We start from the raw sequence: 22,756 nt of genomic DNA, 5'->3' as shown, positions 1-22,756 counted from the left end.
TGCATAATGTATAATCCTATGTATTATAGGCAGTTAGGTTTAACCAGGTATCACCGTAAAAGAACCAGTTGTAGATACTGCAGACGACAGTCCACTAATCACCACTATTAGTGTTTTTGTGTGTGCAAGACTGTTTTTAACATAACTAGGGCCCATAAAATGAGTCAGAGATTGACTGTGATTAAAGGACTTTGCCTTGCTTGATTTGAAAGCATGATAAAGAGCTTGATTAGATAATGATATACTAGCTGTTTTTTTCAAACTAAATAGTAAACAATACAATTTATTGTATCTGTTCTCTCTATTCTGACACATTTTATTAAGTTGCTAATTATTTTTAACCAAAAAAAGAGTCTGCCATAATCAAATGCAGTTTGAAGAAGGAAAGTGGCAAATAGAAAAAGAACAATTAAACAAAAACATTTAGCTCCTTGGAGTCTGGAACAATGAATTCCCTAACCCCTAAAAGCAATGAGTGAATTCTGGCCCCTCTGAAGTCAATGGAATTTTTGCCATTGGCTTCAGCGGGGCTAGAATTTCACCATGTGTTGCAGCCAAAAATGTGTTTCAATTAAATTAAAGGATGCCAACAGATCTAAAAATACCTCAGTAAGTAATCCTGATATTGAAACATACAATTATTGCTTCAACAAGATGCAAATAAATGTGTATATCGCTTTTCTTATTTTTAAGTTTGCGGGGGGGGGGGTTATGTTTGTACTCTATTAACAAATACCATAACAATTTGAAAATGAAATCTATTTTTAATTAAACTGCTTATCCTCTTTTGTTAGCTTACAATGGTGTATTATTGAAGGTCACTAATTTATGTTGGGCTATTCTTAAAAGATAGGAATAGCTAAGCATCTGTTTTGGAAACAAAACAATGTATTGTCATTTTGGTCTGAATGTACCAACCTTGACAATGTCCCTGTAAATGGCATCATTTTCACTTAAGGAGAATCCAAAGATCTGATAGAAAGACAGAAAATAGCTAGAGACAGAAGAAAAAAGAAGGCAAAAGGAATAGGAAGAGCAGATATAAACCTATTCCTCCTGCTCCTACTAGAACTGTTTATGTTGAAAGATTTGCATCTGCAACCAGAAAAATGTTAACTGCAAAAAATGAGTCACCTGTGTAAGAAACCAGCATATTTTATTAATACCATCAGATTTGTTTGAAACACTGACACCTACCAGAGTTCTATGTTGGAGATGGGGATGGCCTCTGGTAAGCTTTTAGCATGTGTGCAGGTTCTTTTTTTATTGTTTTTAATATGTTTTCCCTATGATGCTTTTGTCCTAAGAATAAATGCAGTTTGCTTTGAGAAGGCTGGTTGGCAATTCGTGTATGTTCTTATGGCCCCTAGAGAAAGAGTTAAACACAAGTGCCAGACTCTGGTCACATGTGATGGAAAATCATAATAGTAAAGGGACTGCCAGCCTAAATCCTCAGTCTGAAGGAGAGAGAGAGAGAGAGAGAGAGAGATGCTGGTCTCTGCTCCTACAGAAGTGATTGCTGGGAAGCCTAAAACCTTAAGTGGGTGTCCAAGGAATACTGGGGGAAGGGGGGAAGAGAGGAGTTAGGAACCGAAACAGAAGTTAGGAACAAAACTTAGTTTGAACATTCCATGTTGAATGCCCCCCTAGGAAAACTTTGCATTTCCAAATACTAAAGATGCTGACACCACCAGACAGGTATATGAACTCAAACTCCCAAGTTACTCATCAGATGCAAAGCAATGGTGAAAACACAAGGAAAATTAAAAAGCTTCGCTGTAAAAAACAAACACATCCTGGAAAATAAAATTGAGAAGTACCTTCCAGTCTTGTCCACAAACCAATATATGTTTCTTGGCAATGTCCAGTCTATTCCATGCCAACGCCAAATTTAGCTGATCTGATGCAGACATATTTGTACCTAGAAAACAAGAAAAGGCTCCATTAACTTTCATACATTAGCTTCTTTTCCTTTCTTTCTTTGAAAGGGCATGTCAATGAATCTGTAGGTCATAGGAAAACAGAAGTGTTGTTAGATAAATACCTTTCAGGAGTGCTGTCAGAATTGCCAAATCAATGTCCTGCTGCTCCTCTGACTCTGCATCAAATATGGTTATCTGTCAGTGTTGCAAAAGCATGTTATTGGGGGGAAGGTGGAAAAACCCTTCCAGAGAAACATATGGGTGTTCATTCTTGACCTAGTGTGCAGTGAAATAAGTTGCACAGCTCTCAGCAACATTCACAAAGGGATCTATCAATGAATGCATCTCCTTGTACACCACAAAGAAAATGTACCATTTAGGAGATGTCTACATTGGGGTAGGCAACCTATGGCACGCGTGCCAAAGGCGGCACATGAGCTGATTTTCAGTGGCACTCACACTGCACGGGTCCTGGCCACCGGTTCAGGGGGCTCTGCATTTTAATTTAATTTTAAATGAAGCTTCTTAAACATTTTTAAAATCTTATTTACTTTACATACAACAATAGTTTAGTTATATATTATGGACATATAGAAAGAGACCTTCAAAAAACGTTAAAATGTATGACTGGCACGCGAAACCTTAAATCAGAATGAATAAATGAAGACTCGGCACACCACTTCTGAAAGGTTGCCGGCCCCTGGTCTACATTGTAATTAAAAATCTGCGGTTGGCCTGTGCCAGCTGACTCAAGCTTGCGGAGCTGTTTATTTATGGTGCAGATGTTTGGGCTAGGGTGACCAGGTGTCCGGTTTTCGACCGGAACACCCGATCAAAAAGGGACTCTGGTGGCTTTAACCAGGCGGTTAAAAGTCCGTTCGGCGATGCTGCATGGCTAAGGCAGGCTAGTCCCCACCTGTCCTGGCACCGCACTGTGCCCCGGAAGCGGCCAGCAGGTCCAGCTCCTAGACGGGGGAAGCCATGGACCTGCTGACCGCTTCCGGGGTGCAGTGCTGGAGTCAGGACAGGCAAGGAGCCTGTCTTAGCCTCACTGCGCCACTGACCAGGAGCCACCCGAGGTAAGCCCATGCCCCAACCCCAACCCAACCCCCTACTCCAGCCTTGCCCCCCCCAACCCAAATCCCTCTCCTGCACCTGAAACCCCTCATCCCCAGCCTCAACCCAGAACCCACACCCCCATCCCAGAGCCCTCACCCCCTCCGACATGCCTACCCACAGCCCCCTCCCACATTTCAAATCCCTCAACCCCAGCCCCCTCCTGCACCCCAAATCACTCATCCCCAGCTCCACCCCAAAGCCCAGAGCCCCTCCCACAGCCCAACTCCCTGCCCCAACCTGGAACCCTCTCCCACACCCTGAATCCCTAATTTCTGGCTCCACCCTGGAGCCTGCACCCCCCAGTTGGAGTACTCACCCCCTCCAACACCCCAACCCCCTGCCCGAGCCCAGTGAAAGTGAGTAACGGTAGGGGAGAACGAGCCACTGAGGGAAGGAGAATGTAGTGAGTGGGGGGTGGGGCCTCAGGCATGGGGCGGGGCTAGGATGATCAGAGATACACTCTTCCTATGCAAGTGTTGTGGCACAAGCCATAAAGCAGGAGCTGATCTGGGGAAGGAAAACCACTGTGTGGAATCGGCTGCCTTGGAGAAAGCCACACAGCAGGCTCTGAAAGAGAAGAAGGAGCTAGCTGAGAGGAAACAGTGCTTGGAATTACAAGTAATGATGCTGGAACGTGACATGGAAGATTTTGTCTCCAGATTTCCAACATGGAGAAAGCATGCTGGGAAAAAGACCAATTGATCTTGGAAGTTAGCCAGCTAAGAAAAGTGCGAGAGGGATGGCAGCCAGGAAAACAGCCTGTCCAAGCTTGACGTATGGCTGTAAATGGTAGAACGTGCCCTGCAGCCAAGCAAAGCTTTAAGGAGGGAAGGAGTTGTGTAGCAGGGTGGCCTGCCCCTTTAAGGGCCAGGAGACTTGGGGCTTGCTAGCCTGGTCTCTGTTCAATCAGCCTGCCTATACCAGAATTAGCTGCTTCCCAGCCTAAGGGCACTGGACTAATTGTGCTGAAACACCTGGGTCTCATAAAAGGGATGGGAAAAGTCAATTTGGGAGACGAAACACTTATGAAACTTCCATTAACACCAATCAGACTGTACAGAAGTAACTGAGGACAAACTTTGGCCTCCTATATTTATATCAGAGATAATATTATTACAATAGCCTCTGTGCCCAGGCCAATATATTTCATAGTCAACAAAAAGATCAGAGTTTTATAGCAAATGAAAGAGATCATAATACAAATCAACAACCCATCATACTCACAGATTCTCTGTGCTCCATACACTCCATCAGCATTTGAAATAGATGAACGGACTGTTTCTGCCCAAAATTAAAGGTGTTCTGAATCATTACTGAGATCTCCTCCTTCAGCTGAGGGGGCAAATCTCTGAGGAACAGATAAGTACACAGACAAGAATAAATTGTACTGTAGGATGCCTCATCTCACTGATCTTTCTCAGATGTTACTCTGACAGAAGAAACTTGTGAGAACAGAGTAGGCTAGTGGATACAGCAATGCATACTTTGTCTTCAGTACGATATTGCCTTCACCTTCCACCGCATCACTCATGCATAACAAAGGCAGGGCATAGACCGATATACAATATTTGTTTAATACTGTATTTAAATGTTATGAACCAATGTAAACGCAATCAATGGCAAAGCTAATTAGTTTGAAAAGTATTATGAATACTAATGGTAAAAAATTAAAACAATTTCACGAAAAACAGATTTCAAACTTGCTTTTGCAATTTTTTTCTACCTTTTAAATTAGGTTCACAAAATTTAATTAAAGTTGCTTGGTATCGTACTTTCCATTTATTGTTTTCTGGCTTTTTTTCTTGTTCTCTTTCTTCTCATTTCTCCTTTAATTAAAAAAAACTTACTGGAAAATGAATTTCTTTTTAATGACAAGAAAAATAATGGAAAAAAAAGAAAGAGAAGAGGGAAAGAAAATAAAAAGAACAAGCAAAAAATATATAAAAGTAAGTTACCAAAAATTATACTCTAAAAAGCTAACAAACAACATCAAAGAGAGGTATAGAACAAAATATATATTACAAATATTTAACTAATGACAACATTGTGAATAAGTCCATGAAAATTTTCAAAAATGGACAATTTTTCATTAACATTTTTGATTTATAAAAAAGCCCATTTTCTTGTGAAAAAAAATTGTGTTTAGATTTGAGGTGCATTGCTGGCCCTGAGCTAAGGTTGGGGTTGGGCATAGATGTGGGCTTTAATTGGAGGCTCCTGGCAAGTTGGGGCAACATACTAGGTTTAATATTGGAGCCAAAAGGGGACCCCAAACTAGATTCAGAATTGGGGACAGATTGCAGATGAGGGACAGGGATACAATATGGCCAGATGGCAGCCCCAGAAAGATGTGGGCCCCAGGTTGTTAGAACTGAAAAGTGTGGAGAGGGGACAGGATAGTGCTTGGAAACTCAGACCTAGGGTTCAGTTTTGATCTGGATGGGGGCCACAAATTAGGTTTAGGGATGGGAGCCTCAACGCAGGAAAATGACTGGGACAGGATGAAGTCCCCATGGTAGGGTAAGTATGGGACCAGATAGGGCCCTGGGCTACGGAAAATCAGCTGGTGATGCAGGGCTGGAGTTAGAGTTGGTGCTGGTTATTAGCCTTGGGCAAAGATTGGGACCAATTGTTGGCCCTGGGGGTGGGTTAGGGATAGGGCCAATGGTAATCCTGGGCTAGGTTTGGACTCGGAGTCAAGTGCTAGCCACTGCCAAGCGTTATGGTTGGGACTGGCTGGGCGTCCAGCACCCACAATCAGTGTCAAGGTCAGTACTGGACACTGTATTCTAGAGAGTAAGTTTCTGTTAAGGATCAAGCTGGTCTATGGCCCTGGCCTACAGTTGGGGCTGGGGTCAGTTGGTGGCCATGGCTGAAGGTCACAACAGGGTTAAGGCCAAGGCTGGTCAGTGGCTGCAGATTAGGATCAGAGCAGGACCTGTGGGGCTCACCAGGGATAAGGTCAGGTTTAAGGCCTGCAGGTTTTCATAGGGTTATGCCTTGAATGGAGCCCACAGGTTCATGGGGATAAGATTGGGGCTGAAGCCTGCAGGCATCCCTGGGATGTCGGCGTTGAAATGAGTTGATGACTTCAGGATAGAGTGACACCTAGGATCACAAACTCTAACTATATAGACTGGACAGAGCTATGGGCACAAGAATTAATACTGGCCCACAGATGCCTAGGCGTCCCAACACTAACCCTAGCCCACGGACCTCTATGGTCTCCAACTCTATCTCTCAGTGAGAGGCCTACAAGCCCCAACCCTAACCTTGGAAAACCTCTGGCCTCCAACCCTAGCCCTAGACCATTGAAGTCAGGTCTCCAACCTAAACCTGGGCCAGGGAAGAGTATGGGCCCAAACCCTATCCATAGCACATGGAGACCTATACATTCAAACACTAACTCCAGAATAAGGAGACCTTCAACTCTAACCCTGGCCCAGCAAGGGCTACACATAGGAATGTGAAGAACCCCAGGAGGAGCAGATGTGAGGCTGGGGGAGCTGAACTGATGTGGGGTGAACTGAGAGGCTAGGGGATGGGGAATGAACTTATGGGCTGACCTAATGGGGGTGGGGATTGTGGGGGGACAGAATTAATTGCTGGACATAGGACAAGCAGATATGTGAATGAGAACTCTTTCAATAGCAGCCAAAAATCACTTTGCCCAATATATTTAGGATGGTGGGCAACGCTAAATGTCTCACACTATAAATAAAACACACACTGATGATGTGCAAGGGGATTCCAAAAATTAAAAAATGGATCACCAAAAAAATACATTTTATATATTAACCATTTAACAATCATCTCATTATTTTTGTGCAAATCTTGTTATTTTTAATCACAAGGGAAATTCCATACGAAAGGGTAAGTCTAGGGAAAGGTCACAGGGGCTGGAGGGGTTGTCATCGGGGTGGTATCAGAAATCTGGAGTTCCTGGCAAAGACTACTTCACTACATTTCTCACAATCGTCTTTGATTTTGAGATAGGCATTTTCACTACCACCACACAATAATTAAAAAAAAAAAAAAAAAAAAGTGGTGCAGCCTGCAGCTACTCACCCTGTATCTGCTGTGTGTTTATGAATAAAAGCCAGAAGATCTGCAGCTCGGCCAGTGCCCTCGCAGACCACCACAGGGACAGCAGGAGTATCCCTCACATATTCCCAAACCATTAGGATCACGTTTGGGCCTCCTTCTACCACTAACCCAACCACCGGTACACCTTGGCCCATTCCTGTTTCAAACCACACACAACCAGTTACTAACAGCAAAGTTATCACTCCCACAGCACACATCATAAACATAGGTCTGTCAACTTGTACCTACAAAAATATCTCTTAGAAACCATGAGAGATATGTCTTAATTGATCAAAACAAAACAATGCCTTTATTTCTCCCACCTTGCGTCAGGCAATTCAAGGCTGTCTCAAATGAACTCTGCCATTAAAACAAAAGATTATTGAGAAACTGTGGGCAAGATTATAAGCAGGCCTGGGCATGGACTCATGAGGAAGGAAATGGGGCACAAGAAGCCTTCCCTTCTCTTGCATGGCCTGCAATAGCAGTTCCTGTGAGTTCTGCTTGCAAAATCTGTGCATGCATAGAAAAAGTGATTGTGCATATAAATATTTGCACACACTCAGGAGTAACTGGGTGCTTTTTAAGAGAAATTGTCTATATGCTATATATTCTAGGGAGAGGTGATTTTAATAATTTGAAATAGCTGGTAGTTGGGTAATATTACAGTAAACAAAAATGGACATAGCAAATGAAAACCTAGTATACAATAGTTACGAATTTTCTTTTTTTATATCTAAAACTGAACAGGGAACAAAAAACATGAATGGATTCAAGAGATTCTTGGATACGTTTCTGTGCTTACAAGAGATGAGTAGGTAAAAGGAACCAAGGACTTAAATATTACAATTGACCTAATGGTGTTTCTTTCTAACATACCTTGTGATTTGATCATTAGACCAGTATCAAGCTTTCCATAAATCACTGATGATGGTCTTATTACATGAAAATAAGTACTTTACACAGGCTATAAATACATATTTTATGGTTTCTTTAACTCAGACATAAATGAGGTATTACATGTGCAAACAATTCCACAATGAAAATGAAAGTTGTGAAACTTGCCTTTTGCTTATTTCACAGACACAAAAGATTGATTGGACATTTTGACAATTCCTCTTTTGCAACCAGTTATTGCACTGTTTGCCAACAGCAAAAGTGACTGTTGTGCAATACAAAAGAATTGCACAGTGAGACTGGAAAACATGAACACATTTCTTTGAATTTCACTGTATCTGACATTTTTTCTCTCTTTGTAAATGTCTGGCAAATATTTGCGAAAGTTACCAGTGCTGTCATAAAGAGTGAAACAGAAGCCATGCTCTACTCAGGCATTCTAAAACTCCAGATCAACATTTTCAATTTTTGGGTGCCCAATTTGACAGACTTTAAATGGGTCTGATTTTCAGTGTGTGATATCGGACTCATCATAGATGTCCCAAACTGGGAATTCAAAAATGGAGGCACCCAAAGTCATTAGTGATTTTTGGAAAAAAAAATTGTTCCTTTCCTTTTTGAGTATTTATGGCTTGATCCTTCAAGATGCTGAGCCATTCTCACTCCCACTGACATCCATGGAAGTTGAAGACACCCAGCATATCACAGGAAGTCCTCAGCATCTTAATAACCTTTCAACCTGTGATAAATTAGACATCACAATACTCACTGGTGTGTATTTTCTGAAGGTTTAAGTATTTCTCAAGATTCCTTCTGAGCTTCATCTCATTGCCATATTTGCCCACTGTCCCATCATCTGCCAGGATGAAATGGGAGTGCATGCTATTGAGGGTGCTCAGCTTGCTAAGAGGATTGCTGAGAGTCTGATATAGGCAAACTACCTGAAAAAAATCAAAAGGAGGCTGAAATAATGTCACCTGGCATGTGACCTGACTTTTATATACTTCATTGTTAGTTGGTAAACTTCTAAAAGTTTCTACCACACCTAGGGGAAAATTCTCCACATCATTCTATGGGAGACTACAACTGGTCTATCCTCTCACCACCCATGGAACTCCAGTGGAAAGTACACTGGAATCAAGATCTGGAAGATAATGTACAAAATTATTTTTTCTGTGTACTGCTGCTTGGCCTCACTGTGGACCAGATTGTGGTACGCTTACTCACACTGAATAGTACCTTGCTCCATGTCAAGTCATGGTTGAAATCAATTTGAGGATTAAGAAACTACCAAATGTGCGTAAAAGTATTAGCGTCTGGCCCTATATTGTGAAAGACAACTCTGCCATCTTAGTGTTGCTTTGGAGAATACATACATGATCACAGATTATTTATTCATTCATTCATGACCATTTTTACATTCTGAATTCTAGATGAATGGAAATCTTTAAAAAATAGTAAATCTTCAAGTCTGTGCAATATATAGTGAATGGAAGATATTATTATGGAGTCACCCCCTAGTTAAAGGGGTCAGAAATTTCCGCTTATTTTGTAAAAATCTTAATAAAATGGTAAACACAAAACTTACAAATGTAAACTTTGAACACTATTTAAATTTTCCATGGTGTTTTGATGAAAATTGGCTTCCTTCAGAAAAAATAATAATTCCAAAGTAGTTCCTTTCTTAAAGTATTTTACAGGATTATCTAACTTTTTTGGGGATCCCTTTGCAAAAAAATCTATAGCACTCCGTGCTTTGCACCACATATTGTTCTTCATCTGCTGATTAATAAAATATCAGTTATGAACCCCATCCTAGAAGGCAACCTAATATGAGCTGCGACCTCATTTTACAAATAAATTAATAGAGAAGTTATACAAAGACGACACTGTGGGCACAGAACCCAGGGTTCTAACATGTCAGCGCATATCTTAGCTAGTCAGCCTCACTGCCTTTCACAATGAATGTGCTTTGGTTATCCTATCTAACCACTAAATCATACTCTTAGCCAGAACTATAGCACAGCATTCTTGATATCCAGCTATCTAACAAACAGTTGTGTAACCCACAGAAAAAGTTCATGCCAAATCCGCCTCTAGCAGCTGAGCCTTAAGTAGACACTAGCAATTACTGTTGTACATCAAGTGATAGAGATTTAAACTGAGGGACACGGGTTCAAACCCTGCTGTCCCCTATCTGAGACGTTGTTATGGACATCCACATGTAACAGATTTTGGTTTTAGAGTTTTGTTTTCAAAAAGAACTGGTTTATTTAAGTCACACAATGGGAAAATATCCTGTAACACATATTTGTAATTAAGGACTACTACAATTTGACGGCTGTTACTCTGACACCAAAATACAGGTGTTTTATATTTCAGTCATTGGCATCTCCCGCTCTTCTCTCTTTGACCCAGGGGCCAACCCAGTGAGGTACACCAACCCTATATTAAAAAACAAACAAACTAGGAAATGAACACAAACTTCTTTTAGTGATAGTTCAGTGATACCATGCTCTCTAGCACAAAATCTTAATGGTAACCTCAGCAATGTTAAGGCATTATTATTATCATCATCATCCCCCCCACTACCACAACACTTAGGAGGCCTAATCATGCTCTAAAGTGCACGTTTGATGATGTTGGCGTACATTTTTTTTTCATCTGTTGGAAATGGAAGTGAAAGCCTTATGGAGTGCAGGAGTGAGTTATCAGCAGTGTTGCAGACAATATGAAAGCAACAAGAAATGCAGGAGAATTTCCCCTTAACTTGTTATTTCCATACTTTTTAGGTTTTGAGTTGGTGGGGCATTCCAAGTCATCCTTAACTGTGATTAAACAAAGTTTTTATGGGTTTAATATTATTAGCACTGGTTGGGAATTTGCTATCAATATTTTTTTAAGGCGAAAATGTAGTTTTTACAAAACTGAAATTTTCCACAGAAAAAAAGTCAATTTTTGCTAATTTTTTCAATTTTGACATTTGAAAAAATTGAAACAAACATTTCATTTCAGGTCTACACATGACTGAGCTACTGTAGTGCCTTATCAGCGCTTGTAATGTTGTGCTTTATGCCTTTATTCCCCCCATGGGCTGGACTACATCTTCCAATGCATGGCAGTTTCCCATCTGGACACCAAAAATTAAGATACATTACAGTGGAAACCAACAAGTGGATAAGAAAGCTGACAGACTCTTGTACAATTGACTGAACGAAAAGTTAATTAACTCACATCTTTTCCAATCAGGTCCCTCTGATTCTCAATGATACCCCAAGGAGGGATTCCAATGGCACAAATCTTTCTCAAATATTGAGAGGCATGCGCTTTCAATGCGTCCCCCACATGCCTGGACACTCCTAAACAGATAATCATCATCATTCTTCTACATTTAGATTCCTGCTACACAACTGTGATCAACACTTCCGAAGTTGTTTCCATCATCTATTTTACTCTGTAGTTATTTAAATGCAAGTATAATTATACACTCTATTGATACACTTCATATGGATTATAGGAATAGGGAGGTTTAATTGATTGAGACAATAATATAGTGCCCCATTCTTCCAAACTTGCTCATGCTTAACATTACGTGTGTGCAACCAATGGGACTATTCCCATTCATAATGTTAAGCACAAGTGTTTTCAGAAATAAGGCCAAAATGGAGATCTTCTTTAGGATTTACTTTTAAAAGTATTGAATCTAATTTTTATTTTTAACCATTTAAATGACTTTAAATGGATATCAAAGTTGATGTGCCCCAATTTTGAGAATCTTTTTTTCAAAATTAACTTATTATTTTTGGATAATTTTCACCCAGAAGAAACTTGTTATTTTATAAAAGTCCTACATAATAAATCAGCAGCCTCATACTCAGGAGAAGATCTACACTTAACAAAATAACTTGAGTAAAAAACAAAAACAAATTCTTAAGGAAACATTTCACTTTCAAATTACCAAGTGGTTACCAAGTGGTTATTACAACTAACAGCAATTAAAAATGATTTGATTATTATAAAAAAATACCTGGACTGTGACCTTTTCTGATTTTTGAATTATAGAATAACTAAGAGAACTAATGCATCTTTCTTTCTCTTGTCTATTATCCCCTTCCAACCTCTTCTAATACACACTGAAACAGCAATTTCAAAACTCAGGCCACAGTATGATGAATGCCAGCCAGTGATTCAAGGCCTGATCAATGGTGAGCACTCACACTTAGAACTGGAAAATTGCTATAAAAAAAGGTATGAGTATAAAAACATCACCAATTCACTTTGTTAGTATTCCCGACCCGCCTTTGGTTTATTCCAAACAGGGATTTAATGTGGTTTAAGTAATCCACTTCAAATGTACATCTTTAGTTAATCTGGATTAAATTTGCCTGAATGTCCCTGTGCAGACAAAAGGCATGACCCTCAACTGGTGTAAATCAGCACTGCTACACTGATTTTCAGGGAGCTATACTGATCTACCCTAGCTGAAGATCTGGCCCATTGTGAATAGTTTGCAAACAACTGATTGTAAGCACACAGATTTCAGACAAAGTGTTTCAACAATTTTGAACAAGCTAATCTGTTTAAAAAAAAAGTCTGTTTGCAGAGCATTTACAGATAACAGAAAAATGATTAAATTCATCTAATAATGTATAGGTTATGAACAGTTGCTCTACCATACTCCCATTAAAGGTCTCAAGACCAAGGATTCAGTGATATGGAAAAGTCCCTCCCATAGATTTTATAAACTAATTGTTATTGCCATTTCCATTACAGGATATTGCACAATAGCAGAGTAGTATAGGTCATTTGTGCGCTTCCCTTAGATCCAAATCTTCCTTGATGCATCAAAATCAGCACGTTCCCTATGTGAGATGACTACAACTAAAGAGGAATGTAAAGAGTGACTCTTCAGGGAGTTTCAGTGCATTCACAGGTTAGTTAACAGAGCACCATCATTTAAAATGCTCATAATTATAAAACTGAATGAAATCTAAATAAATGAAATTTTGTTTAAAACAAACACTTGACCAAAATAGCTAGCAGTCGATACAGTATTAGGGCTCTAACCATTTTACTAAAGTAGATCAAAATCTATTCTAAGGCAAGCACTCCAGCCAGCTCCAACTGGTCTGCAGTTTGCTTCTTATTTCATGCATAACATGATCAGGTCTTTTTTCACAGGAAAGTATTAAGAATACCGGTCAAAACTGGAGCAGACTGATGACACACCCATGTCTATCATGCCCTCAAAATATCTGTTTTCTTTTATTTTTATTTCCAAATTATAGTTTCTTATTTTGTGTTATAAGTACCCCCAAATTACTGCATTACATCAATACATTGTATCATTCCTCAAGTCTGTACATATGAGAAAAACAAAGAGCAAGTATTAGATGAAGAGGCAGATAGATAAAAAGAATTACCACTGTTGATGCCTTCTGTTATTATCCATGCTCCTGTAGTCTCAGCAGCTTTGACCAACCCTTTGCTGAAAACCTGTTTGACCTTAGATGGAAGCTTGAAGTTTTGGATGCCTCCATGAACAGAGATCACTAGCTTTGGCAGCTCCATCTGCCATTCTTTCACCATCAGATGTAATAGCTGGTCCAGTTTGGTGTCATAAGAGGTTCTAATATACTGGAAGAAATACACATGTATATTGCATGTTTCTTAAATAACCAAAACTAGACATGGTGGCACCTTAGAAAGTTCTCAGTTCTAAAGTCTTCAAGACCGTGTTATGAAAGTTCTAATGTTTCACAAACAAAGGGACTTTAAAAAATGAGACCTCCTGGGAATAGTATAAAAGCGTCCACGTCATTGAGACATATATATAGCCATGTAAATCTCCCGAGTTTGCAAGGTCTTTGTCGCTTCTTGTTTTTTTACAAAAATATTTTACTATTTGAGTTTCTAGCTCTGAGTTGGAGTGATGGTCTTCCTGCCCTAAACAGGGAAAATTCCCTTTGTGGGGTTGTATGTATGGCCCACCTAGAGGAAACAACACATCTGTGATTTGCCAGGCTGCAGTTTGTGAGGGTGAGCCGGGGAACCCAGCACTGATGATTATCCCGTCTGAGGGTGAACAGAGGGACTAGGTGTTGATGAATATCCCATGTGCTGCACTCCATGAAGGTGAGCGGAGGAACGAAGTGCTGAGAAATGTCTACCTGTTGTACTCTGCAGATTTAGGCAGCTTAAGGAAACACATTTCACTGTCACTTTGTGCTTCTCAGAGCACAGCCTACAGAAATCCCCAAGTCAGGATCTTCAGAAGATGAAGGGGATCGAGGGGCTATTTTTGTGTGTGTGCTTTATGTTGGGGTGACTCTCAAATGCAGAGTGATATTTCATATTGACAGTTCTGTGAAGAGGGACTGTGTGGTTATTTTTTGAAGAGCTTTCTTACCTTGAGATAGAGGGGGTTCAGGTGCAAGATTTGTGCTGGACTGGGTCCAGAGGGGGCTTCTCTGGGTCCCATGCTTTGTTCAAGGGAAATTCTTAGATGTGGCCTTGAGATGAGCTGACCCCACCTCAGGAGCACACTAGGCCTCAGTCCTGGAGGTTCAAAGTGAGTCCTTGGGCCACTTGCTACACTAGGAGACAGAGCTGGGCTGACACTGTTGGCCAGGAGTAGTTCTAGGCTGCTGCAGGGCTGGCCAAGCTGTAGAATGGAGGGAGGGGTTGGGGTGAGGGCCCCTTACCAGGCTCTCCTTGCTCTGTCTGCTCTGGAACACTATTGGTAGCCCCCTGCCACTGCAGTGGTGTGAGTGAGGGGCTGGGCAGCTGTTCCACAGCCAACAGTTGTGGCTAGCATGGGCTCCAGCAGCTCAGCAGGAAGCTTCCCTGGCCCTTTGGTACAGTACTTCAATCTTCACTCCTCAGGGATGGAGGGATGGGGTAAGAGGAAGAGAGTTGCTGATTGTGCTGGATGGAGGGCTGGTGTCCCTGTCTGTGCCAGACCCAGCGGATTTTGCTGCTGAGGTGCTGCCACTGCTTCTTGGGAGTACTCCTGCTTGGAGACAGAGGTTGCAGGAAACCCTGCCACAACCTGAGCACTTGAGAGAGGCCTGGGCCTCCACGAAAGAGGCACAGATCTCCATGCAGGCACTTAATCAGCAGGGAGGTGCATTTAGGGTGACCAGATCACCCAGGTCAAATATCGGGACGCGGGACGGGGGGGGGGGGGGGGGGGGCGGGCAGGCAGAGCAAAAAACAGCGGCAGAGCAAAAAAAAAAACAACACCCCCCCCCCTTCCTCCTCCCTCCGCAAGCACTGGAGGGAGTCCCCGGAGACACAGGGGGAGCATGGGGCCAGGTGAGTGAGAGTCCGGCCTGGCCCCGAGCGCAGGCAGGACTCAGGCGGGCGGTATCTGGAGGAAGAGTAGGGGGGTGGCCCGCGGGCCAGGCAGCGGCTGTCCTCCCCACCTGGGCAGCGGGACTTGGGAGCAGCCACTGCTGCAGCTCCCATTGCCACGGGGAGAGGAAGCGGTCGCTGGCCAAGCTCGGCGGCTGTGGCTCTGGCGCCAGGGCCCGAACCCCCCGAGCCCGGGCCTGTTGCGGGGACCCAGCGCACATGCTGTGCCCAGCCCCTGGCCAGTCACGTCTGGGCTGGCTACCCAGCTGGTGCAGTCCTGCAGGCGGCCCCGGAGTGGGGGCAGCAGGCCCCAGCCCCCGCATCCCGCTCGGGTCCCACTGATAAAGGCAGATCCTGATGGTCTGGAGATTTTAAAGCATTTTTTTTTCTTTAAATTTGCTCTGCAGTAGGAGAAGAGCTGGTCTGCCTGCCTGCAACTGGAGAGGAAGATGAAATCTAGCAGTTTCTCAGAGGTGGAACTACCCTCCCCTGCCTCTGATTGACAGGTTTGATCTGCCTATGTAGAGCAGAGAAACAGTCATGAATCTGTGGATCCCACTGTGAATAAGAACCAGCCTGTTTTGATCACAGTGTACAGTCTGGGCACATGTGTAATTCTATTGGCAAGTTAATGATAGAAGGGTAAGGTAGGTGTCATTTGGTTAGTAAAAATCTACAGTCATAATTTCAATGCTGTCACTCTCAGTGGCATGGCAGGGGGAGGATTTGCTGTCCTCCCAGCTCCAGGTCCTACAATTGGTGGAAAATTTATAGCACAATGTCCTTGGAAATGAGTCAAGTTGGGTGTTTTGAAAGCCCTTTCTCCCACGACCACCATGGTACCAACCATGACAAACCTAGAAATGTCGGGCTGCCTCGGGTGAGGCGTGCTGTAGAATGTCGGCACCGTCTCATTCGCGGTGCCGAACGGTGCCGTCCCTGAGGCAGGCAACTGGAAGCCTGATGCCTCGGCACCGGAGCTTCTCGGCGGCGCTGAAGCCTCAGGCGGCTTTTGCGCTGTTCCGGAGGAGCCTGGCTCGTGAAAATTGCTGAGGCGAGGAATCACAGGCAGAGAGATCGTTGATCTGCCTGGAGAAACTTTATGCCTCATAGTCTTGCTCGGTGAGGAAAGGTGCCCCTTTTTCGTAGACTTCTTGAGCTTTTTTGAGGGGGGGGGGGGGGGGCTGTGTCGGGTAGCGGAGCCGGCTTCAATGCCTGGGTCTGAAACTGACCCGATAGATTTTTGAAGCAGGAGCAGTTTGAGTTTAAGCTCCCTGTCTTTCCGTGCCCTGGAGCTGAGTTTACAGCAGTGGGCACATTTTTGGGGAATGTGAGCTTCCCCCAAACATTTTATACACTTTGAGTGCCCGTCCGATGACGGGATAGCTTCCTTACAAATAGCACAGCGCTTGAAACCGGTGGAGCCCGGCATAGCCGCGGCTGACAGGAAAAAAATTTTTTCTTTTTTTTTTTTCTTTTTTTTTTTTTTTTTAAGGTAAACTGGGTAAGTAACTATTTTAACAGAGAAAACTGACAGAAAAAACTGGTTTCTAAAGGATAATTAAGGCAATAGTGAAGGATTCTCTAATGAGTCTGCTGAGCTCCGTCTCAGGCCGGGGACGGTTGAGAAGGAACTGAGGAGACCGGCCACGCATGCGTTCTATTACCCTAGAGTCACAGCGGGGGGGGCAGATTCTGAGCATGTGTGGCCGCTATGAATACTGCTGCAAAAATCTCCGGGCGAAGGCGCAGGGACGCACCAACACCTGCAGTGGAGCACCCACAGGGACATCTCTCGAAGAAGAACTGGGTGGCTCAGCCAAATTCATAAATTGCATAAATTTTATCAGAAGGCATTTGATTCAACCTCCAAAGACACTCTCCTTGCTCTGAAAGTGCTTGGAATGGCTGAGACAGTCACTGATGAGGTCATAAATGCACTGGAATCATTCATATGTCAAGTTTACCATTTGAAGACCAACATTACAACACTTGCAAAGTTACATTAGTGGTTGTTTTCCAAGAAGCAGACAAATGGGATACATTTCTACCTGCTATCAAGACGACAAATTATCAAGAAGTGGAATGGCTCCAGGATGACTGAATGCATCTAAAACTATCCTCCCCTATAGGGCATGGGTATGTCTTGGAGGATGGACTGATCCCCTCTGTCTTGTGTGAAATACCATGTTCTCCCAAATCAATTCTTCAGCAAATGAAATGCTTGTGTGCAAAGCTCAGATGCTCATTTCCCTGAAAACATTTGACCAACAGCCTGCCCTGTAGGGAAGTGTGTGAATGTGGCCCAGACAACTTCTCAAATACATATTTGTCCTAGGTTTGTCGTGTTTGGTATCGTGTTCATGGGAAAAAGGACTTTCGAATGATACCCAACTTGACCCATGTCAGATGACATTGTATTATCAAAATTTCCTCCAGCCAGAGGACCCAGGGCTGAGAGCCTGGACGTCAGCGAGTTTCCCATGCCATGCCGCAGATGGTGACACCATTAAAATGATAATTCTGTGGCTTTTTACAAATCAAATGACAGCTCCCTTATCTCTCTATCATTAACTTGTCCACAGAATGAGATTTTACTACAGTCTGTTCCCAGACTAATAGTGTAACATTATATGCATGCTTTTACTGGGCCACTTTCAACTTGGTCTGTTTTCTTGTTTCAACCAAACAGTTTGAGGTTCACCCAGTGCTAATTTTAACTTGTCCAGTTTCTTTATCATTAGAATAGTAAAAAGAGAAGTCATGTTAATCCAGCATTGTTAAAATCAAATAAAGTTGCAGTTTACAGGCAAACCTTGGCATGGTAAGTGTGATCTCCATCTTGGAAATTGATCGTTCCAAATGAGTCAGTAGGACTTGTATGTGTATGCTTCTGGACAGACCATTCGTCATTCTCCCTCTCTCTGGTAGGCTGGTAGACAGGAGAACTATAATCTATCCCAGGATGGTCTCCAATCAGCCGTCCACAGCAACATCTCAAATTAAAAATAAAATCATGCATTACATAGTTTATCTCAAATACCACTTGTTAAATCTGCAAAAATGGCATCACACTACATAGCAATCTGCCATCAAAACAATTAATAAGGACAAAAAGACATGGGATAAAAAATCACCAAAACACCTTGATTCCTATGCTGAAAATTTGTAGTCTCTGGGTCTTGTCTCTTTCTTACACTTTGCAAATGCTTGTATAGCTTGCCACATCCATAAGCTATTAATGAATTAAACTGAAAGTTGAATTTCAGGCTAACCATGTGCAGCCTTGTGGATGCCTATGTTAAGATAAATACTGGGATTCTAAAATGGATGATGATGATGATGAATTTATTTGTATTGTGGTTGCACCTAGGAGTTCCAGTCATGGACTAGTAGGACATCACAAGGACAGGGCTGCCCTTTAACTGGATAGAGATTAAGAAGAATCTTTATGCTATTTTATCTCGACTACTACTTAACTGAATGTAGTAAAGTACATCCACTGAAGTAGAATGTTAATGAGGCATTAGCAGAATTGCATTTAGCATAGAAAACCCACAGCAGAAGACACTACTATTCAACAAGTTCCTAGTCTTGCTTTCTAGCTTAGTTTATTAATACACCTGGCATCTTCTTTGGAAAGATTTCAGGTTTTAAAATATTCTTGTGATATTCTAAAATCTGCCATGCCCTTAGGTTTAGCAATGTTCTCCCTCTAATCCCATCTATTTCTATAGGGAAAATCTGGCCAGTCTACCAGCATTAAAAGATAGGAGTATTTTTAGTGTCCTAAAAATCATGGATGAGCAAATCAATCAGTTAAGAGGACAAACTATTCTGAATTCCAATCCTTTCCCCGAATCAACACAAAATTTTTAAGATTCAGATTGCTTTCATAAATCTGCACCCAGCAAGCTCCCACCATGTCCCTCAATTTTTGCCATCCACCCAAAAGCCTTCCCCCAACCTTTCCTTCTCTGTAGTACCTCAGCAGCTCACAAAATATTTGCACTTAATGAATTCTTGAGCACCTCTGAAACAACAGACCATGTACAATTTAAATCAATAGTTGATCCAAGGTCCACAGTAAAGACCAGACCTGCAAAACCCCACAATGGGATCAAAGTTAAGAGGTTTATGGAAGTCTTCCAGAGAGACAGGGAATCTTGTGAGTGGAGCCCTGCGCAGATACAAATTTTGTATCTGCATCCAATCCACAAACATGTTACGCGGATATCTGAACATTAGCAGGGCTCTACTTGTGAGGAGCTGAACATGGAAAGTTGCAGTAGAACCCAGTTCTGTATCCCCAAAAGGGAATGATGGAAGAAGAGAACTGGTGGGTTGGAATGGATAGTTCAGACAAAAAGAACAGGAGTACTTGTGGCACCTTAGAAACTAACAAATTTATTTGAGCATAAGCTTTCGTGGGCTACTGCCCACTTCATCGGATGCATGCAGAGAACATGAAACAATGGGTGTTACCATGCACACTATAAGGAGAGTGATCAGTTTAAGGTGAGCTATTATCAGCAGGAGAGAAAAAAAAAACTGTTTGTAGTGGTAATGAAAATGGCCCATTTCCAGCAATTGACAAGAAGATGTGAGGAACTGTGGGGGGTGGGGGAGCATGGGAAAATACTTGTCTTTACTTACACAAAGTAAAACTATCTCAAATTTTTACCACTTATCTGAGCCAAAACCCCAAATCTTTTAAGGTTTGTCCAACACTGTTAAAAGCAAATTTAAAAATTATTACAAATGGGAATGGTTTGCTACAGAGAGAAAAATAGCTACAAAAGAGAGGCAAAGACATTAAACAAAGGTGGAAGATAAAAAATAAGTCTAACCAAGTGAAGGAGGAAATAGCAAGAAGAAAAAGAGCAGATAAGAAAATATTTTTAAATGATCACCAACTCTCTTTTGTAAGATTCCAAAAAGAGGGGAAAAAATTACATCAACAATGTTTAAAATAGCAGTGTCGTTCTACACAATAGCAGTGTCATGCTATACAAAATGTAGGACAATCACCACCTCCTGCAGATCCTGAGAAATCTGAAATGTAGACTTCCTTGTTTCTCTACCACAAAGAATGATGACAGCGTAAGGTTTGAAATAAGCATTGCATTTTAAACCTCTCTTTTTAGACTGTGACAGACTGGAGTATCATCTGAGGGAAATCATGTTTGAAATACATAATTAGTAACAGGATATTAATCTTTCCTCACATAATACTCTGATTAAACTAATAATTAAGCTAGGGAAAACAGTTGCCGCCACAGAGAGAATGTAAAGCTATCACATCTGAACCCTAATACATTGTATTCAGCATAGCAAGGTAATTGTTTATGAAGGTACTTTTTGGCACCTAGAGACTGCTTAATTATACATGCATTCAAAACTCTTTGATATAAGCAAATAAGCTTAATAAAATTTGAGCTATTCAGTGTCCTACAAATGAAGATTGGAGGATGAGTTTGGAGGAATGAAAACTCACATAGATACTGAAAGTAAACTGGTGCACACAATGAAGAATTGAAGAGTTGTAGAAATGTAACTAGCCTCACTATTGCTTGTACAATGATGCTTGATTAAAAGTCAGAAGGTAATGAGGACTCAACCCTTGAAGAACAAAACATAATGAGACTGCTTAGTAAGTGCTCACCTCCAAGACAAACAAGCATTCCACAGTCTGATTCAATATACAACAGTGGGGAGAAGTTTGTGGGGGACAGAGAACTTCTCTGAACAAGGATATGCCACACAGACCTTAGGGGTTTGTCTTGATTAGGCAAAGTGGTTCAGTTTCAGTTGGGCTTTGTTAACAAGTGCTAGCTAAACTCAGTTTAAATGTAGCCTTTTTCTGAGTCAGGACAAACCCTGACGTATCAACAGAAAACACAGACCTGTCAGAAAGAGGCCAGGGGCAGACAGACAGGCGGACGAACGCATACATAAACACAAACTCTAAGGTGTAGTGTAATGGGACAATTTTATCCTGCCTAAGGGAGACTTTCATAATTCTTAGAATACTTATGATATATCCTACATAGCTTTGATTGTATTTCTCTTATTTAACTTGCTTTTAAAGATAATTTTGGAATTGTTAACTTATTTTGGTATACGTTCCAAAAGCTAGAGTCAGAGAAAAAGAAAACAAACCCCTGTATCCAGATATGTCAGAATGGGTACACAGAAATACCCTCCTGGGTCACTCAAGTCAAAGGCATAGGCAATGGAAATCTAACCCCTGGCTTATGTCAGCTACACCATGGGGAAAGCCTAAAGAGCAAAAGGGTGGCAGTCACAGCTGACACATACCTTTTCTCTAGTTTTTTAAAGTTGTGGTGTCACACTGGAACCAAAATCCGTTAGACTCTCATGGAAGTAATTTTTCTATAATACGTTTAGGTAAATTTTTAAACAATCATTGGATCTGATTCACCCAGGTTTTATGTTGGCTTATGCCCTTCCAGAGGCAGATAATCCACCAGGGTATGAAGTTGTAGCAGCACAAACCAGCCACAAATTCAGTTATTGTGAGGATGGAGATGTTGGAAACTAACACAGTCCAAAAAGTGAGCCGTGCTGCCTATTTGGAAAGAGCATGTGGCCAGAGTGTGTGCTGGTTCATCACTTCTCAGTGGCTCCTAAGGACTACCAGCAGGAACTACAATTATTCCCCCAAGGAAGAGGCAGTGATGATATTATTATTAGGTGTATTATTGCCATGCAGTGAAGTGAATTTCCCCTGCAGTCCTGGTAGCTCTTAATCACACCGTTCCAGTTTCTCTGAGTCTGGATCATATACTCTTGACTTCTTTGGAAAAGTTGCAGACATATTTTTAAGTTCTAGCAAAAATTTTGTTGCTCATCTTTAAAAGAAAGAACGAGAAAGGGAGAATCTGGACAGATTTCTGTTCTCCTATGGTCCTGAAAAGCCCTTATGGGCTCCAGTATATATGTATAGTGGGACTCACATTAATATACCCTTATGTCATTACTGCTTCAGGCATCATACTGAATAACACAGAGCAAACAGCAATCCCAGTTAAACAATCCAATCCAATCGCCAAGGCCTGTATGAGCCAGCTATTGAAAGCACTTACAATGGTTAAGCAGGCATGTGCAGGAAATGGAATCATAGCACTCAGATGTGATCCGGTTCACCAAAGCTTGACTGTGTTTTACGAAGGCAATTTCAGCACACACAATAAACCACTATCAAAATATCAGCATACACTGACCATCTTATGCATTACAGAACTATGCTAGCAGCTATTCCTACAGCTGCAGGTGCTAGAAAACTCAGCCTACCCTATGGAGAGGGTGATTCATCATCTGACACTATAAATTATTCCAGTGAACCTGAAGCT

The 22,756-nt window shown here is 41.8% G+C and overlaps 1 protein-coding gene across 1 annotated transcript in view; it reads right to left on the bottom strand.

The window, feature by feature from the left end:
- The window catches only part of TRPM6 (transient receptor potential cation channel subfamily M member 6), a 128,895-nt gene that overhangs the window by 79,496 nt on the left and 26,643 nt on the right, over nucleotides 1–22,756 (bottom strand). The window contains exons 4-11 of the mRNA XM_054031681.1: nucleotides 18,196–18,376; nucleotides 13,448–13,661; nucleotides 11,255–11,383; nucleotides 8,794–8,961; nucleotides 7,110–7,284; nucleotides 4,266–4,389; nucleotides 2,045–2,117; nucleotides 1,821–1,921 (exon numbers count right to left, since the gene is read on the bottom strand). Coding sequence (XP_053887656.1) covers nucleotides 1,821–1,921; nucleotides 2,045–2,117; nucleotides 4,266–4,389; nucleotides 7,110–7,284; nucleotides 8,794–8,961; nucleotides 11,255–11,383; nucleotides 13,448–13,661; nucleotides 18,196–18,376 — 1,165 coding nt within the window. The remainder of the gene's footprint in view (nucleotides 1–1,820; nucleotides 1,922–2,044; nucleotides 2,118–4,265; nucleotides 4,390–7,109; nucleotides 7,285–8,793; nucleotides 8,962–11,254; nucleotides 11,384–13,447; nucleotides 13,662–18,195; nucleotides 18,377–22,756) is intronic.

Source organism: Malaclemys terrapin, chromosome 6, assembly GCF_027887155.1.
Source record: "Malaclemys terrapin pileata isolate rMalTer1 chromosome 6, rMalTer1.hap1, whole genome shotgun sequence".
NCBI lineage: Eukaryota > Metazoa > Chordata > Testudines > Emydidae > Malaclemys > Malaclemys terrapin.
Note: the sequence above shows the minus strand (reverse complement) of the source record. Positions and strands in the feature narration are given on the sequence as shown.